The sequence below is a fragment of the Helianthus annuus genome, chromosome 4 (genome assembly GCF_002127325.2).
Source record: "Helianthus annuus cultivar XRQ/B chromosome 4, HanXRQr2.0-SUNRISE, whole genome shotgun sequence".
Lineage (NCBI taxonomy): Eukaryota > Viridiplantae > Streptophyta > Magnoliopsida > Asterales > Asteraceae > Helianthus > Helianthus annuus.
This window is the reverse complement of record NC_035436.2, coordinates 205,288,815-205,304,617: the sequence shown is the minus strand read 5'-3', so window position 1 is coordinate 205,304,617 and position 15,803 is coordinate 205,288,815. Positions and strand designations below refer to the sequence as shown.

The window sequence follows — 15,803 nt, the reverse complement described above, 5'->3', positions numbered from 1 at the left end:
TGCCTTTAAAAATCGTTCTTTTTTGGTTTTTAAAAAAGTTTTGTTTTTTTTTTGTTTTTTACACTATAAAAAGTTTAAAAAAGTTTTTGTTTTATATCGATTAAATCAACTATTTTAAAAATCGGCTCTTTAAATATATTATATTGATTAAATATTATATTGTTTTTAACATTTTACTTTTTTAAATATTATTCTTTCGATTAAAATTTTATTTCTTTCAAATATTGTTTCCATATTATATTCAGGGGGTTATATTGTTTCCGTATTACCTAAATTTAAGACAACAATCATTAAGTAACCTAATAACTAAAAACAAACATAAATATAACATATATAAGATAACTGTTTACATCCATAACAAAAATATATAAGATAAGTTTGTACATCCATAATAACAATAAAAACAACAACAGGTCTATGCATCCAAATCCGAATCTGAATCCTGATGCTGCTGCTGTGGCTGGTGCTCCTGATGTGGTGCTCGAACCGGTGGAAGCGGTATCGGGGGTAATCCCTCTCTCTCCCGTCTATCCTGCTCCGCCCGTACCAGCCAACCTACCAAATCGTCGAGCCTGTCAAGCCTGGCTCGTACATCCGAATGTAGCGCAGCTCCTGGGGCACGACCTCGAATAACGTGACGTGGAAACTGAGGTGCCCCGGCAGGTGGCGGTGGCTGTGGCTCCGCTGCACCGTCTAGATCCTCCGGAGGGTCCTCCACGGGCACTACATCAGCAGGATCTGCAGGAGGATGAACGGGCTCGAAATGCTCTGGTAAGGCCTGCTCTGTCCATACGCCCCCTTCGCGGTTTTTAAACCGCGGGCCAACGGGGAACCTCTTGATAACCCTCATCCCCCATAGCGACTGCATACCCATCCGCGTCGGCATGATGGCCGGCGTCCGTAGATGTGGGTCCTGGTGTGGTACGAGGCCCAATGAACGGGCAATGACGGTCACGTACGCCCCGCCATACAAAAATCCGCGCTCCTGCCGGTGATGGCCGGAGGCGAAGTACTGGGCTAGACCGTGTGCTAGCGCGCACGGCCTCCTATACAACAAACAGTAAAGGAAAAAAAGATCTGTGGTCGTACACCACTCACGGCTGTAGCCGCGCGCTGAAATAGAAGTGGCGAGCAAATGGTGCAGATACCTGCAGATAGTGTTAGCGAAATACAAAAACAGAGATTAATAAACAGTGCATATAATCACAATAATTGCAATAATAAACGTACATACCTGTATAGTGGGTCCCTAACAAACGACACCCTCCCCTTCGACTTTTCGTGCTCCCAATGACCCGCCCCCGCAATCACCTGCCAAAACCCTACAAGAGTGGGTTTTTCAACCACCACTAGCCCCGCTGTGTAAATCTCAGTCTCGATCTCCTCCTGCATGTATAAACCACAATGCACCGCAAACTGTGCTAGCGTCATCGAACGCATAACGCCAGCAAGCCTGAAAGAAACCTCAGGCGGATGGGGAGCACCTGGGTACGGAAGCGGCACTGGCTCACCAGGAGGGTGAAATGTGAATGACGAAAGGAACTCGACCAGCAGCTCCCTGTAGGTCGGCGTGTGCGCCAAATCAAAAAGACGATGTCACGGCGAATCGATAGGTATAAACCGACGCACTCTCGGCGTCTCAGCAATCTCCTCCATCGCATCCCAGTCGATCGATGCATGCGATCCAACGTGCATCCTCCTAAGCTTCTGGCAATGACGGGCGGCGTCAGTGCCGTCGGGAAACTCAAGATATGGATGCCCCTGAAGCGTATCCACAGGCGGTCGCTGTCTCCGTCGTGGACCCTGCTGAACCGGCTCTATGTGAATGTCATCGCCCGGTATCAGATCGTCCTCCATAATAAATACTGTATACGTATACAAACAATAATAAATAAAACAATAATAAATAAATAAATAATAATAATAATAATAATATAATAATAATATAATAATAATTAATAAATAATAAATAACAATAATAATAATGTTTTTAATAATAATAATTAATAAATAATAATAATAATAATATTTAATAACAATAATAATATTAATAATAATAATAATATAATAATAATATAATAATAATTAATAAATAATAAATAACAATAATAATAATAATGTTTTAATAATAATAATTAATAAATAATAATAATATTTAATAACAATAATAATATTAATAATAATAATATAATAATAATATAATAATAATATAATAATAATTAATAAATAATAAATAAAAATAATAATAATGTTTTTAATAATAATAATTAATAAATAATAATAATAATATAATAATTAATAAATAATAATAATAATAATATTTAATAATATAATTAATAAATAATAATAATAATAATAATAACAATAATAATAATTAATAATAATAATAATAACAATAAACAATAATAACAATAATAATAAAAAAAAAATTCAGACCCTCGTATAGCCCTCGTATAGGGCTATACTCGGCGTCCTGTTCTACAAGTTCATCATCATCATCATACTAAAACCCCCAAAACCCAACAAAATTCAAATTCAGGGCAAACCTACGGTCTAAAGGCATAAACGAGACAAAAATACTTAACTACGGGATGAAATACGTACCGGTGATGCTTCGATTCTTCAAAAATACGGTTGAAAATACGTCCGACGCGTATAGACCAAGCAGCAGCGTATGTGTGTGTTTTTTGTTTGGGTGTATGATCTGTGTCGTCTAGGCCCCCCTGTGTTATACGAAGCCTAGACGCCTCGTATAGATCTATACGAGGCGTCTATTCTTTTTGTTAAATGACCATTTTGCCCCTGTTTAGCCCTTCGTATAGCCTTTTTTCAGGGGCAAAATGGTAATTAACCAAACCAAAAAGATATTTCTGGAATGGTTAATTACCATTTTGCCCCTGAAAAAAGGCTATACGGAGGGCTACACAGGGGCAAAATGGTCATTTAATAATACCTTTTAATAATTAAAAAGGAAAAAGGTGATAAAGTAACCGCCTCAGTTGTACTCCTCGTACAGACCTGTACGCATCGTACAGGCTTGAAATTACCTTTGAGCCCCTGCTAAATGGCTATACTGGGGTCTAAACAGGGGTAAAATAGTAATTAACCAAAAATATTTTCAAAATTCAAATTTAAAAGAAAAGAATTGTTACCGCTCAAATAGACGCCTCGTACAGGTCTATACGAAGCGTCCATTTTCAAAAAATTCAAATTTTGAAATTCAGATATTCAAAATTTAAATTTTCAAAAACCCGCTCTGATAGACGCTCAGTATAGCCCTATACGAGGCGTCTGGTTTAAGTGAAATTACTTTTTAGCCCCTGAAATAAGCCTAGATTGGGGGCATATCAGGGGCTAAATGGTCTTTTGTGCAACAATATACGAGGGGTCTAGTTCTGTACGAGTCGTACAGTTGTATTTTTTGTAGAAAATTATAGAAAAACACTATTAATTACAAAAAAATACTATTAATTACAAAAAAATAGTATTAATAACAAAAAAATAGTATTAATTACAAAAAAACACTATTAATTACAAAAAAATAGTATTAATTACAAAAAAAAATACTATTAATTACAATAAAATACTATTAATTAAAATAAAATACTATTAATTACAATAAAATACTATTAATTAAAATAAAATTCTATTAATTACAATAAAATACTATTAATTACAAAAATCATTCTTCCGTGTAACTATCTATGTAATTAAGACTGGGGTTTGATCTTGGCCGAGGATTCATTATCGATGTATACCATTCTAGACGTGGCAAGTACATATCTTCCCATTGTTCTGTATGGGGTCTTCGGTGGGTCAACCATAGCCCGTGTGCTGGTGGCATAGGATAATCCCCTTCCAGCTTAACATGTATGAAGTGGTTCTCGTTAACATGTGTAAGCGTTATGAATAATGGTTGTTGATTAGCCGGAGGACTTAGTATTGGGAAGTAAGTGGAACTCGCACCCATGGTTGTCGTTAACAGGTGCACCCCGATACCGTACGTTTGTGCAATAAGAAGTCCTGCAAAGGGGAAGTCCATCCAGTGATTCTCCCCACAACCGGCCACGGAATCCCAAATTAGGCCCTGACGATGCGTGTGAAAATAACCATCAGCCCATGCTTCAAATATTGGGAACCAGATCGATTCGTTCTGATCCATTTCTTGGACAAGGTCCCTCCTAATAAGCCCCCATGAACTCTGATCCATCCCTAAGCCCACAGCCACAGACCGAAACCCACAATGACCGTCCGGCATCACATCTCGTATGCACGAGACGTACGGATGGAACACTGGCGGAATGTCAGACTTAAACCGTTCGATGATTCCCACGTACTCGTCCCCAATGATTAAAGGAAAACCGTGATCATCTCGTGTCTCTTTCTTCTTAGAACTCTTTGAACGGCTTAGGGTCGCTTTGGGTTTTTGGGACCTTATAACCGACTGTTGTGAGGCCTGAGACGGAACGTATGAGCTGTGGCGAGGTTTATCGTACTTACTTTGTCGTGAACCTTCAAAGCACGTGTTTGCATCACCGAAGGAGCTTCTCCTCAATTCTTCATCTATACGAGAGGCCTCGTCCAACCTTTCTTGTACCTGCTTTGTTGTTGGTCGGCCACGAGTATTTTGTTGGACAACCGGTGGTTTCTTGGTAGATTTCGTTGGAGTCAACACCGCTTTAATCTTTGAAAGCAGGCTTTTTTGCTGAGCTGGGGGGTGCGACTGTAATTGTTGTCTAACAACATCTAGCTCTTCGACCACGTCAAGGGAGTCGTCTATCAATTTACAACTTTGGAAGTTAAGTTTCCGCCAGAAGACGTCTATGTCTTCGAGTTGAATCGGACGCTCTGCACGGTTAAAAGCAATATTGTTTAAGTAAAATGAAAAAAGGAAATATATCACACAAGTGTTGTACGTTCAACAATTATTACCTTCACGCATGTACTTTTCTATCCTACAAGCACAGGGCAACCCACAGCTGTGCCACATTTGGCAACCACATGATGAATTAAAGCGCTCCAAGACATCTAGCCTCCTAATTGCCTCTCCATGCAACAAGTCAAGGGCTTTGTGGGATACTTTTCCAAGTAGGTGTTGAAACATCGGGTGTTTGTGGTGTTTCATTGTTTTTTCAATGCTTTCTCGAAAAGTCTTCCTTATTTCACCGAACTGTGTCTCAACTATATCCCGGACACAACCAACTATACGGTCCAGCGAGCTCCTATCTTCGACGTATCTCTTTAAGTTGGCATGTTGGCTCTCAACTCTGTTTGTAGTACGATTACCAAAGTTGCGCCTCTTATCAGTCCACGCAAAGACAAACATCTCCTTATAGTCTTTTAGCCAGTTATCGTACACGTATTTGAAGACTCCTAAAAAGTAAAAATAATTTAATAAAATTTGCATAGGTGAGTCGTATGTTATTAGAAAAACTTACTAGAACGTTTGCACTCCACAAGTCGCTTTCGCATGTTGCGCAAGTGGTAGTCGTAGATGGGTATGGATGGAGACTCAATCAATGTCCCCCAGAATGACATAAATTTCTTCCAGTCGTCGTCTGTGAAGGCACCCTTGCAGTGCTTCATAACATTCTGTTGTATGTGCCACCTGCAAAGAAGCCTGGAGGCGTCTGGAAATACTTTAGCACACGCGCCCATAAGGGCTAGGTCTCTATCCGTTAAAATCACACGTGGCTCCATACATTCATCCAACATTGCCTTAACCCTCTCAAGCACCCACACAAAGTTATCACCCCGTTCTTTACTAACAACGGCATGCGCGATAATAAACGATTTGTTGGTAGGCGTCATACCAACAATCTGGATAAAGGGCATATTGTATATGTTTGTCTTGTACGTTGCATCGATCATCATGACGTGGGGGAATGCACGCCACATGACTCTCGAGTCCTGATGAAGAAAGAAGATCTCTGTTACGATCTCTGTTCCGGGTTCTTCCCGTGTCTCGTAAATAAAGTCGTTGTTCATCAGCACATTTTCTAGTGACTGCATGGGAGTCAATCCTTGTCTTTGTTCGGCTCTAATCTTCGCTACAACGTTTTGAACGTCTTTCTGAACATGAAACCTGTCGGGGTCCTGCTTCCTTATCGTTTGAAATATTTTGCGCGGCTCCATGTTTTGAGCTGTCAGCTGCTCGATCAGTTTCATTTCGCTTGGAGTAAACCTTCGCACAAACGCGTGGGCCGACAGGTCCTCACAAAGTTCGTGGTTATGTTCAATTGTTCCGTCTTTTATCTCCCAGGTTTCATACGGGTGGTTTCGAACAGCTAGCAGGTAAAACGGGCAACCGGTTTTTTTGCTTCCAGCTTTTCTAAGTGTTGCTGTACTCTGGTGCTCACCACCACGATCACATTCAAGCCATACCCTCCCGGTTCTTCCCCCGATTTCCTTTGATCGACGGGTGACAATAACGAAACCATCCGCATTTGCTATTTCTTGTATCCGTTTCTTTAGTTCATCTAAGGAGTTGAAAACCTGTAACATCGACAATATTAATAATAATAATAATAATAATAATAATAATAATATAATAATAATAATACTATAATAATAATAATATAATAATAATAATAATAATAAAAATAATAATAATAATAATAAAAATATTAATAATAAAATAGTAATTTATACCGTCTTTTTTAAGTACAGACTGTCTAGAATCGGAGGTGCTTCACCACCATATCTACCATATCCACCATAACCACCATATCCTCCAACGTCCGAATTGTTTTGATGAACATAAGGAGTGCCCGGGGAAATGAATTGCTGATGATCACCGTCTCCTCCGTATCCACCGTATCCCCCGTATCCACCGTATCCACCGTATCCACCATATCCACTGTCTCCTCCGTATCCACCGTCTCCTCCGTATCCACCGTCTCCTCCGTATCCACCGTCTCCTCCGTATCCACCGTCTCCTCCGTATCCACCGTCTCCTCCGTATCCACCGTCTCCTCCGTATCCACCGTCTCCTCCGTATCCACCGTCTCCTCCGTATCCACCGTCTCCTCCGTATCCACCGTCTCCTCCGTATCCACCGTCTCCTCCGTATCCACCGTCTCCTCCGTATCCACCGTCTCCTCCGTATCCACTAGCATGGTATGAGTCATCTACAGGGGCTGTTTCATCAACAGGAGGATGCTTGTTCAAATCTAGAAACGGGCTGTTTTGTTTTCCTTGTATACTAGACACAACCTCCTCTTGCTCATTAGAATCGGGAACGCCAGACTCCTCCAAAATAGACAACCGTATCATCATTAGTAAATAATAAACTAAAACAACAAGCAATTAAAACATTTACGCTAATAACTGTTACCGGAACGCCTTCGTGCCCCCACTTTTCGCTAGAATACTGCCCGAATATATAGTTGCCGTCCCAATATGATGACATTTCAACACTCCGGGATGATAATAACGCAAAGACAAATAAAAGAAGAAACAGAATGTGAGTGTTTGTTTGTTGAATGCTCGGATGTGGACCAAGAACGCACTGTAGGTTGCATTTTATGTGAGTTAAAGACGCCTCGTATAGGTCTTTACTCCCCGTATGCCTTTAAGTCATGTCGGGCATAGTCTCATCATAGTCAAATCGGTCAGTCCAAGACGCCTCGTATAGACCTATACGAGGCGTCTAAGTACCTTCGTATTGACCCTTCGTACAGGGCTAGACTCCCCGTATAAGTTGACTGATGTGACGTTGTACGAGGTGCAGAAGCTGGTCGGGAAAAGCAAACCTATACGCCTCGTATAGGTCTATACGAGGCGTCTAGAAGGGTGTGGATTTAGGGAATAAGGTGTCTGAATATGTACACCCTTTCAAAATAATCATTTACAAATTAACCTGGATCATCAAAAATACTATGATCAAATGTTAGTTTTAGCATAATTAGGCATCAAACTAGAGAAAATCATCTTCCTCTATTTGATCATATCTTCCCCACCTCATTTAAAGCGGAACTCATATTGTTTAAGAACTTCACAATCACCTTCATGTGCAATAAGAGGTGGGTTAGGGTACCGTTGACCTTAATGTCGGGCTACAAATGTTTAAAATAAACTAGTATCATGTTCAATTTCAAGTAAACTACACTAATCAAGATTAAGTAAAGCGAAGTTCAAAGTTACCTATGACTACTTGTGTATCCATGACCGCCTCCACAGGAAATGCCATGATCGGGGTGGTGTTAGGTTGGAGTACATGTGAAGTGTGAAGTAGGTGCCAGTGGTGGCGCCTGGTTAGAGTACATGTGGCCGGCGTCGGGTTGGAGTATATGTGCAGATTTGGGTTGGAGTACATGGCCGACGTTGTTGGAGGTTGGCGGGTGGCGTCGGGTAGACGATCGGAGAGGAGGGAGAGAGGGTTAGTGGGAACCTACCATATAACCACAAGAACACAAATTACAGTTTACTAGTATATGTAATAAGTAAAAATTCTTTCAAACTCTATACATATGTGATATTTTTCGTATGGTTTATTTATTTATACATGTCACATCATTTTATCATGACTAAATACATTTTGAACATATGTTAATTTATTTATTTTAAAATTTAGTTTTTGTGTTTCGGTTATAAAACAAATATAAGTGATACATAGTTCGTTCTTGTTATTTTAAAGAGTTAACTGCCATTTTCGTCCCTGTGGTTTGGTCACTTTGGTCATTTCAGTCCATTTTTCAAAAATGCGCCATTTTCGTCCCCCACGTTCTGGAAAGGTGCCATTTCAGTCCAAAAATCATAACCCAGTTAAGTCAGTTAGTAAATAAGGACTGATTGTGTAAATTTGTAACATAAAGGACCATTTAAGTAAATATTAAACACCACCACCACTAGCCCTGCCACCACCACCACTCCGCTGCCACCACCACCGCCACCACAGCCCTGCCACCACCACCACAGCCCTGCCACCACCGCCACCACAGCCGGTTCATCATCATATCAGACGAGAGAGGGAGAAAGTCGGAGAGAGAGAGAGAGAGAGATAACGAGGCGGGAGAGAGAACCGGCGACGGTGGGGCTGCCTTCCCCAGATGATGACGATGATGACGTTGATGGTGGTGGTTCCGGCGGCGGCGGTGGTGACCATGCTACTGTTCATCGTCTTCCCCAAAACGGTCAACAGAAGTCAAACGGCCTAATTCTCGATCAATACCGGATAATATTCAAATTAAACTTGCAGAAACATTGTACAAGTATAAACATACCGATTGGGTGATTAAAACCGATCCGGTATCGCGTGCAACGGCGTGGCGACAGTCTCCGGCGACGGGTATTCCGGCGAGACTTGCAGACGATGAACAGAGGGTATTTTCGAAGGGGTAAAGGATTTTGAAGGGTGTGAGAGTTTCGTATGGGTTCAGGGACTCTAAATAACACAACAATTTGACACTTAATCGACAAACTTCTGTGGATTAATTCCACTTTGAATTTTTTATAAAAACTCCGATTTCACGTGGTGTCGGGCATGCTTATTGAACAATTACAAAGCGTGGGGAGTTGTTTACGATCTGTGAGAGTGGTGGTGGCAGCGGAGTGGTGGTGGTGGCAGGGCTGTGGTGGCGGTGGTGGCAGGGCTGTGGTGGTGGTGGCAGGGCTGTGGTGGTGGTGGCAGGGCTGTGGTGGTGGTGGCAGGGCTTTGGTGGCGGTGGCGGTGGTGGTGGTGGCAGCGGAGTGGTGGTGGTGGCAGGGCTGTGGTGGCGGTGGTGGTGGCAGCGGAGTGGTGGTGGTGGCAGGGCTGTGGTGGCGGTGGTGGTGGCAGCGGAGTGGTGGTGGTGGCAGGGCTAGTGGTGGTGGTGTTTAATATTTACTTAAATGGTCCTTTATGTTACAAATTTACACAATCGGTCCTTATTTACTAACTGACTTAACTGGGTTATGATTTTTGGACTGAAATGGCACCTTTCCAGAACGTGGGGGACGAAAATGACGCATTTTTGAAAAATGGACTGAAATGGCCAAAGTGACCAAACCACAGGGACGAAAATCGCAGTTAACTCTATTTTAAATAACAATTAGGTCTATTAAAATTCAGTTTTTTATATAAGAAATTAACTCATGTTGCACCTTGGATTTTCGTTACTTCTATTTGTAAAAGAAGTAGCATGTCTTGACTAATGTTTTCGTAATTAAACTAAATAACAGACACATCGCTTGTTTAGTATGGTAGGTGCTAAAGGCAACCCGACCAGAATATCATAAAAAAATATTAATTTTGATGAACATATGTGTTATTTTTTAGTATGTTTTGGTGTTGTGTATTTACATGAAAGGTGCGTAGTTTGGTTGTTTTGTTTAGTTAAGAACGAGTGCGAAATGAGGCGACTGATGTTTTGGGTTGGTTAGTATCGTAGAGAAGGATCGCGAGTTGGGGTTTGCGCATAGTGAGATTAAAGGTATGAAAGTTGATGACGTGTTGAAAGAAAAATCACTCGAAGAGGTGCGTATAAGTTGGATGTAATTAGATGATAATGCTCTGGTTCGATCAGTTTTATAAAAAAGTTAGACTAAATAGTTAAGTGTGGTTTTAGAAAATAACAGATAAACGCTTGGTTGGGTGGGTCAGCCGGGCATGTGGTTTAGTAGTTTGGCAAGTCGGTTTTGAAGCTTTGAACTAATCTTTCCATTTTTTTAAATGGTTCAAACGAAACATTCGGTGTATGAGTATGGTTGCGTCTAGGGTGAATTGTCGGCTCAAGCGACAGAAGCTGCAGCCACGAGTAGTTTTTTTTATTGAAAACTTGGTTTTTAGGCAACGCGATTATTTATTAAAACAGAATAACTGATACATGTTTTGATGTTTATAGTATGATAGTGCGGAGACAGGGAGGGGTACTGATACTACATACTTAATGAAAAGTCTTGAGCGGTAAATCAATTTCCGCTCTTTCTCCTTTCTTTTACTATTGCCTTACAAACCCTATGATTCCCCCTCTGATGGGGCATGGTATTAGACCCAACCCGAACGACCGGACATATCCGTTACTTATCGCCTTTTATTATAATATTTATTCTTATTGCGTACTAACCCGCGAAGCCTAGCGCGTTGTAGTTTACACTACACTAGGTTGTGGGCTTGTAGAGATAACCACTAACTGGCCTGGCCCATTGAGGTTAGGGGAGACCCATATCTCCTATATAAAGAGGTGTTCACCTCATTATTAGGGCACAAGATATGGAGCCGCCACACTTTTGTTACTGGAAACAGGGGATTCTTTCCCCTACCGGTCATCTCTACAGCTCCACTTTCCTGTCTTCTCCATTGCAGATCTAGGTTCAAGAGGAAGAAAAAGGTGTGATTCTTCACCCCCATTGAGAAAGCGGTCCAATCATCCCGGCGGTGATTCCGTGTTTCAACATTGGCGCCCACCGAGTTTATGTTATACATTTGTTGATCACATCTTGTTTTATCCTCAGATCTTCAGATGTGTGTTCTTCACATATGCTTGCCTGGTTTAAACTTTCAGATCTGTTCTAATGGAGCTCAAAAAGAGGGTTATTGACAACATTTCATAGATCTTTTCTATTGAAGTTCAATAGACCAGATTTACCTTTTTGGGTTAAATGCAAATACGTCCAGATCTGTGTTCTAGAGAAATCCACACACGAGATATTTCAGATCTGGAATTCACACCCTCTTTGCAAGGAAGACGGCCAGATCTGAGTTTCTTTTTAAGTATACATCACGTATTTCATCAACAACTTTCAGATTTGCGCTCGTTTAAGCTCCAAATGCAAAATCAAAGGTCTAAAAATCCGTGCTTGTAAGGGTTTTATTTGTCCGTGCGACGTCTGTAAGTGGGGTCTGCCTTCATTCGTGTTCGTTGATCTCCACAGCAGATTTATGGAACCGAACTATGAATCAGCAATAAGCAATTTATGAAGGCGATTTTTGAGCACGAAACCCCTGTACCTGCTCGTCGTAACTCCTTGGGGGAACTCCAGGTAACTTCGCTTCCAAAGCAACAACGGTGAGTTCTATGACCAACTATTTTAATTGCATTTTGAAACTTCATTATATGAAGTCATCTGAACTAGTGCACATTCATATAAGTTTTTCCAAAACAACTAGTTTAATACCCGCCCGTTGGACGGCTTACGTTAACAACGTAACAAACAAAGATAATGTATATTGAGGGTGTTTGGGAACGCTTATAACAACCCTCGGTAAAACCAACACCCTAATATATCTTTAAATATATCAATATGCCTTTATATGCATCCCGTATGTGAAAACCGAGCCCAAATTAGAATATAACATATAAAATAAATTAAAAACAAAAATTATTAAGCTGAGGCGGGCCGCGTAGGGCCTCACCTCAACTTAACGCGGGCCGCGAGAGTCTTGATTGGTGGCGTAGCCCGGTGATGACACGTGTCATCATCGTGTCGAGGCTAGTAGGTGATCCGGACAAGCTACGCTTTGACCGCACGTTGACGCGGGCCGCGTAAGGCCTGGCCTTATTTAACGCGGGCCGCGAGAGACCCAGGTTCAGGCACTATAAATAGCAGGCATCGGCTTCATTCGACGATCGCTCACAACTTTCTTTCTTTCTAAATTTCTGAAGTAGTATACACTATAGCCGGGTATTATACCCCCTAAATTAGCGAAGCTCTGCCTCGTTGTAAGTATTATAACCCCTGGATACGTATTAGATACGCTGCCCGATTGATCTAGGGTTCCGTAACGGCTGTCGTGGTTCTGCCCGACGTAGTCGTTGGAATGCCGTCTCGGGGAGGGTATTACTAATGTTAAAATGGGTTATTATACTAACGCGTGTGCATTGTTTATTCAACTAGATTATAACCAGGAAGTCACAAAGGAAAACCTAAAATAGCAATGTGAGTAATCTCCTTTTTGTGTCAACTGTTTTATAAAACCTCAAATTGTTTATATCATATTGCCAGTATGTGAGTCGTGTAATTCTTCAATTATCGCCGGTATTATGGGGTTTTGTATACATTACTTGATAACCTTCACAATTGGACGACGAGTAGCCAATGTGTGATATGACCATAGCCATAGATACGTCGAGTGGCAAGTACTGAATGGGTAATTGTGTAGATATAAACATTGTAATCGCTCTCAATACTGTGGTAATTGATAAAACTCGTTTTGATTAAATTGGGATTCACTCACCAGTATTTCCCGCTGATAAAATATTTTTAAAACATGTTTCAGGTAACACAATGTGAAAGCCAACTGGGAAAAAGCCAGCTCGAGAGCACTGACGGCTTGGGAAATAAGTGGCTATAAAAGTTATCTAAAACAAGATGTTTTAAAATTCAATAAAATAAGGTTTTGTCCTTATAAGTATATGGTAATAAGAAACTTGGGTTTTGCCCATGTGTTAAATATCAAATATGGTGGTTTTACTCTGATAAAATATTTCCTAACTACGGTCCTGATGAAATTTCCGCTGCCAAATTGGATAAATAAACGTGATACCACCGAAACTGGCTCACGGCCGCCCGTTCCCAGGAACTAGGGATCGGGGGTTGTGACAGAAGGTGGTATCAGAGCCTAGCCACTGGTTCAAGCCAAAGAAGTGTTCTGCTGACACTTAAAGTTATATTTTGTTAGGAAATAAATTATGGAAATACATGCATGATTATTATGATATGTTATTTGACTATTTGCTAGTTTACAGTATGAGTAAGAGAAGAATTTCGGACATCTATTATAAACTAGATAGTTCACCCAAAGAAAAGGGAAGTTCATCCCAAACCAATTTCTCAGGATATTTAGCAGATATTGAAGAAGGAATATTTGTCCGTAAAGCACAGTATGAAAGTCCACTTACCCCTAGTAAAAGAAGCCGGATCCTTAGAAAAAGTCAAAAGAACATGAAAAAAACTTCAGGAAACCCAGAAAATAGGCAGTAACCCACCTTGGGAAGATAAATTAGATGAAAAATGGGCAAATCTCTACATGTTAGCTACTGTAGCAGTAAATGCTAACTTATCACAAAACCAGTTTTAGCACCTACGACACCTACAAGCCGGAAACGTTAAACTATAAAATAAACTGTTAGTATAATTCGAAAGTTCAGTTGTAATCTAGCAATAGTGGTTTAAAAAAAAAAAAAAATTTAGAAAATTTTCAAATTTCTATTTTTGTGATTTTGTGATTTACAAAATTTTAACTTAGAATATTGTGTGTTTCACCATAAATACAAGAACTTAGGACTTTTGAGGAGGAAATTTTAGAAAACAGTGAGAGAATGAGAAAAATGGAAGAACGAATCGTATGAAAATACGATGAGCATAATATGAAATTCTAAATAAATCTATATCTGTAAATGTGATGACAGAAACGATAATAGTAATAATAAAATAAAATAAATATGTGTACTGATGTCTATTATTATTTATTTCAGTCAGTATTGTAAATATTAATTTCAGTACTGGTATGTAATAAATGAATAAGAGTAAAATCGCAATGATTGACGCTTTTGACTAAAATTACGTACTATGTGATTTACTATATTATTCTATGATATTAATATTTGATAGATGTTTAAAATTTAGATGGCCGACCAAGAAAATCAAGTCAATTTGGATAATAACCCGGAAATCCAGAATGATAATATTCAGAATGATGATAATCTGAATAATGAAAACCCAAACAACAATAACAATGGAAACCAAGTGGATAATAGTGCTATCCAACACATAGTAGCCCAGGGAATTATAAATGCTATGCCATTTATACTTCAAACTGTTAAGGATGCTGATAATAAAAGTAAGCATAGCAATAAGCGACCAAGTGAACCAGAAAACAGTGTAAACAATGGACCGGTACTTCAAATGCCTATTCCCAAAAGAAGAAGAACCATGCCTTATGGTTGTTCTTATAAAGAATTCTGGTCCTGCAAACCAATGGAATTCTCGGGCAACGAAGAGGCCATTGCAATCCTACGCTGGATAGAGAAAACTGAGGCAGTCTTAAGAATAAGCAAATGCGCAGAAGAAGATAAAATACTGTTTGCTTCTAATCTGTTTAAGAACTCAGCCTTAGAATGGTGGAACACTATCCTCCAAACTAAGGGAATTGATAGAACTTACAATATGGAATGGGAGGAGTTTAAGGACAAGGTGGAAAGGAAATTCTGCCCACCCAATGAAAAGGAACAGATTGCAAACAAATTCTTAAACCTTAGGATGACTGGTGTGGATAGCAAAGGGTACACTAAGTTATTCTTCGAATATGCTAGAATAGTACCAACTCTTGCTTCACCAGAACCCGTGTTAATCTCTCGTTATATTTGGGGATTAATTGGAGAGATAAGACATGTAGTCAAGGCAGCTAGACCTCAAACCATAGAAGAAGTTGTAGAACTAACAAATACCTTGACTGATGAATTAGTCCGTACCCGAGAGGAGGATCAGAGAAGGAACCTAACCCAGAAACTTGTACAAGAATTTCACTCTGGAAATTCTAATCATGAGAAAAATATAGGTTCTACCTCTGCACCCTACTGTAGGTATTGCAAGAGAAAGCATTCTGGAAAATGCCCTATATACTGTAACTTCTGCAAAATATCGGGACATCAGGAGGAAGAATGCAGGAAGAAAAACAACAGGATATGCTATATCTGCGGAGAACAAGGTCACATCAAGCCAAATTGTCCAAAATTAGCTCCAGCCACAGACAACAAGAATACTAGAAATGCTAGAGCATTTGTTCTGACTACAGAAGAAGTCAAGATGATCCCAGACGTTATAGCTGGTATGTTTTAGTTAATGATATTTTGCTACAGTATTATTTAACTCCGGTGCAAACT

At 40.1% G+C, this 15,803-nt stretch overlaps 2 protein-coding genes across 2 annotated transcripts; both read right to left on the bottom strand.

The window, feature by feature from the left end:
- Positions 1-356: 356 nt before the first annotated feature.
- Positions 357-1,431, bottom strand: LOC110938165. Its single transcript, XM_022180636.2, has 2 exons — positions 1,235-1,431; positions 357-1,148 (listed from the first exon to the last, which is right to left on the bottom strand). The coding sequence occupies exons 1-2, from the start codon at positions 1,429-1,431 to the stop codon at positions 416-418; spliced, it is 930 nt and encodes a 309-aa protein (XP_022036328.2). The 3' UTR covers positions 357-415.
- Positions 1,432-1,596: 165 nt separating this feature from the next.
- LOC118491628 (protein FAR1-RELATED SEQUENCE 2-like) lies at positions 1,597-5,905 on the bottom strand. Its single transcript, XM_035989541.1, has 2 exons — positions 5,439-5,905; positions 1,597-1,865 (listed from the first exon to the last, which is right to left on the bottom strand). Exons 1-2 carry the CDS (start codon positions 5,896-5,898, stop codon positions 1,597-1,599), a joined length of 729 nt encoding a protein of 242 aa, XP_035845434.1. The 5' UTR covers positions 5,899-5,905.
- Positions 5,906-15,803: the final 9,898 nt, after the last annotated feature.

Bases quoted from the DNA above. Each gene is read 5' to 3' on its own strand.
- LOC110938165 (XM_022180636.2), bottom strand. From the start codon at position 1,431: ATGACGCTAGCACAGTTTGCGGTGCATTGTGGTTTATACATGCAGGAG. The intron at 1,149-1,234 runs GTATGTACGTTT...CACTATCTGCAG, and splicing joins GTTAGGGACCCACTATACAG to GTATCTGCACCATTTGCTCG.
- LOC118491628 (XM_035989541.1), bottom strand. From the start codon at position 5,898: ATGTGGCGTGCATTCCCCCACGTCATGATGATCGATGCAACGTACAAG. The intron at 1,866-5,438 runs GTAAGTTTTTCT...ATACGTATACAG, and splicing joins TGTGGAGTGCAAACGTTCTA to TATTTATTATGGAGGACGAT.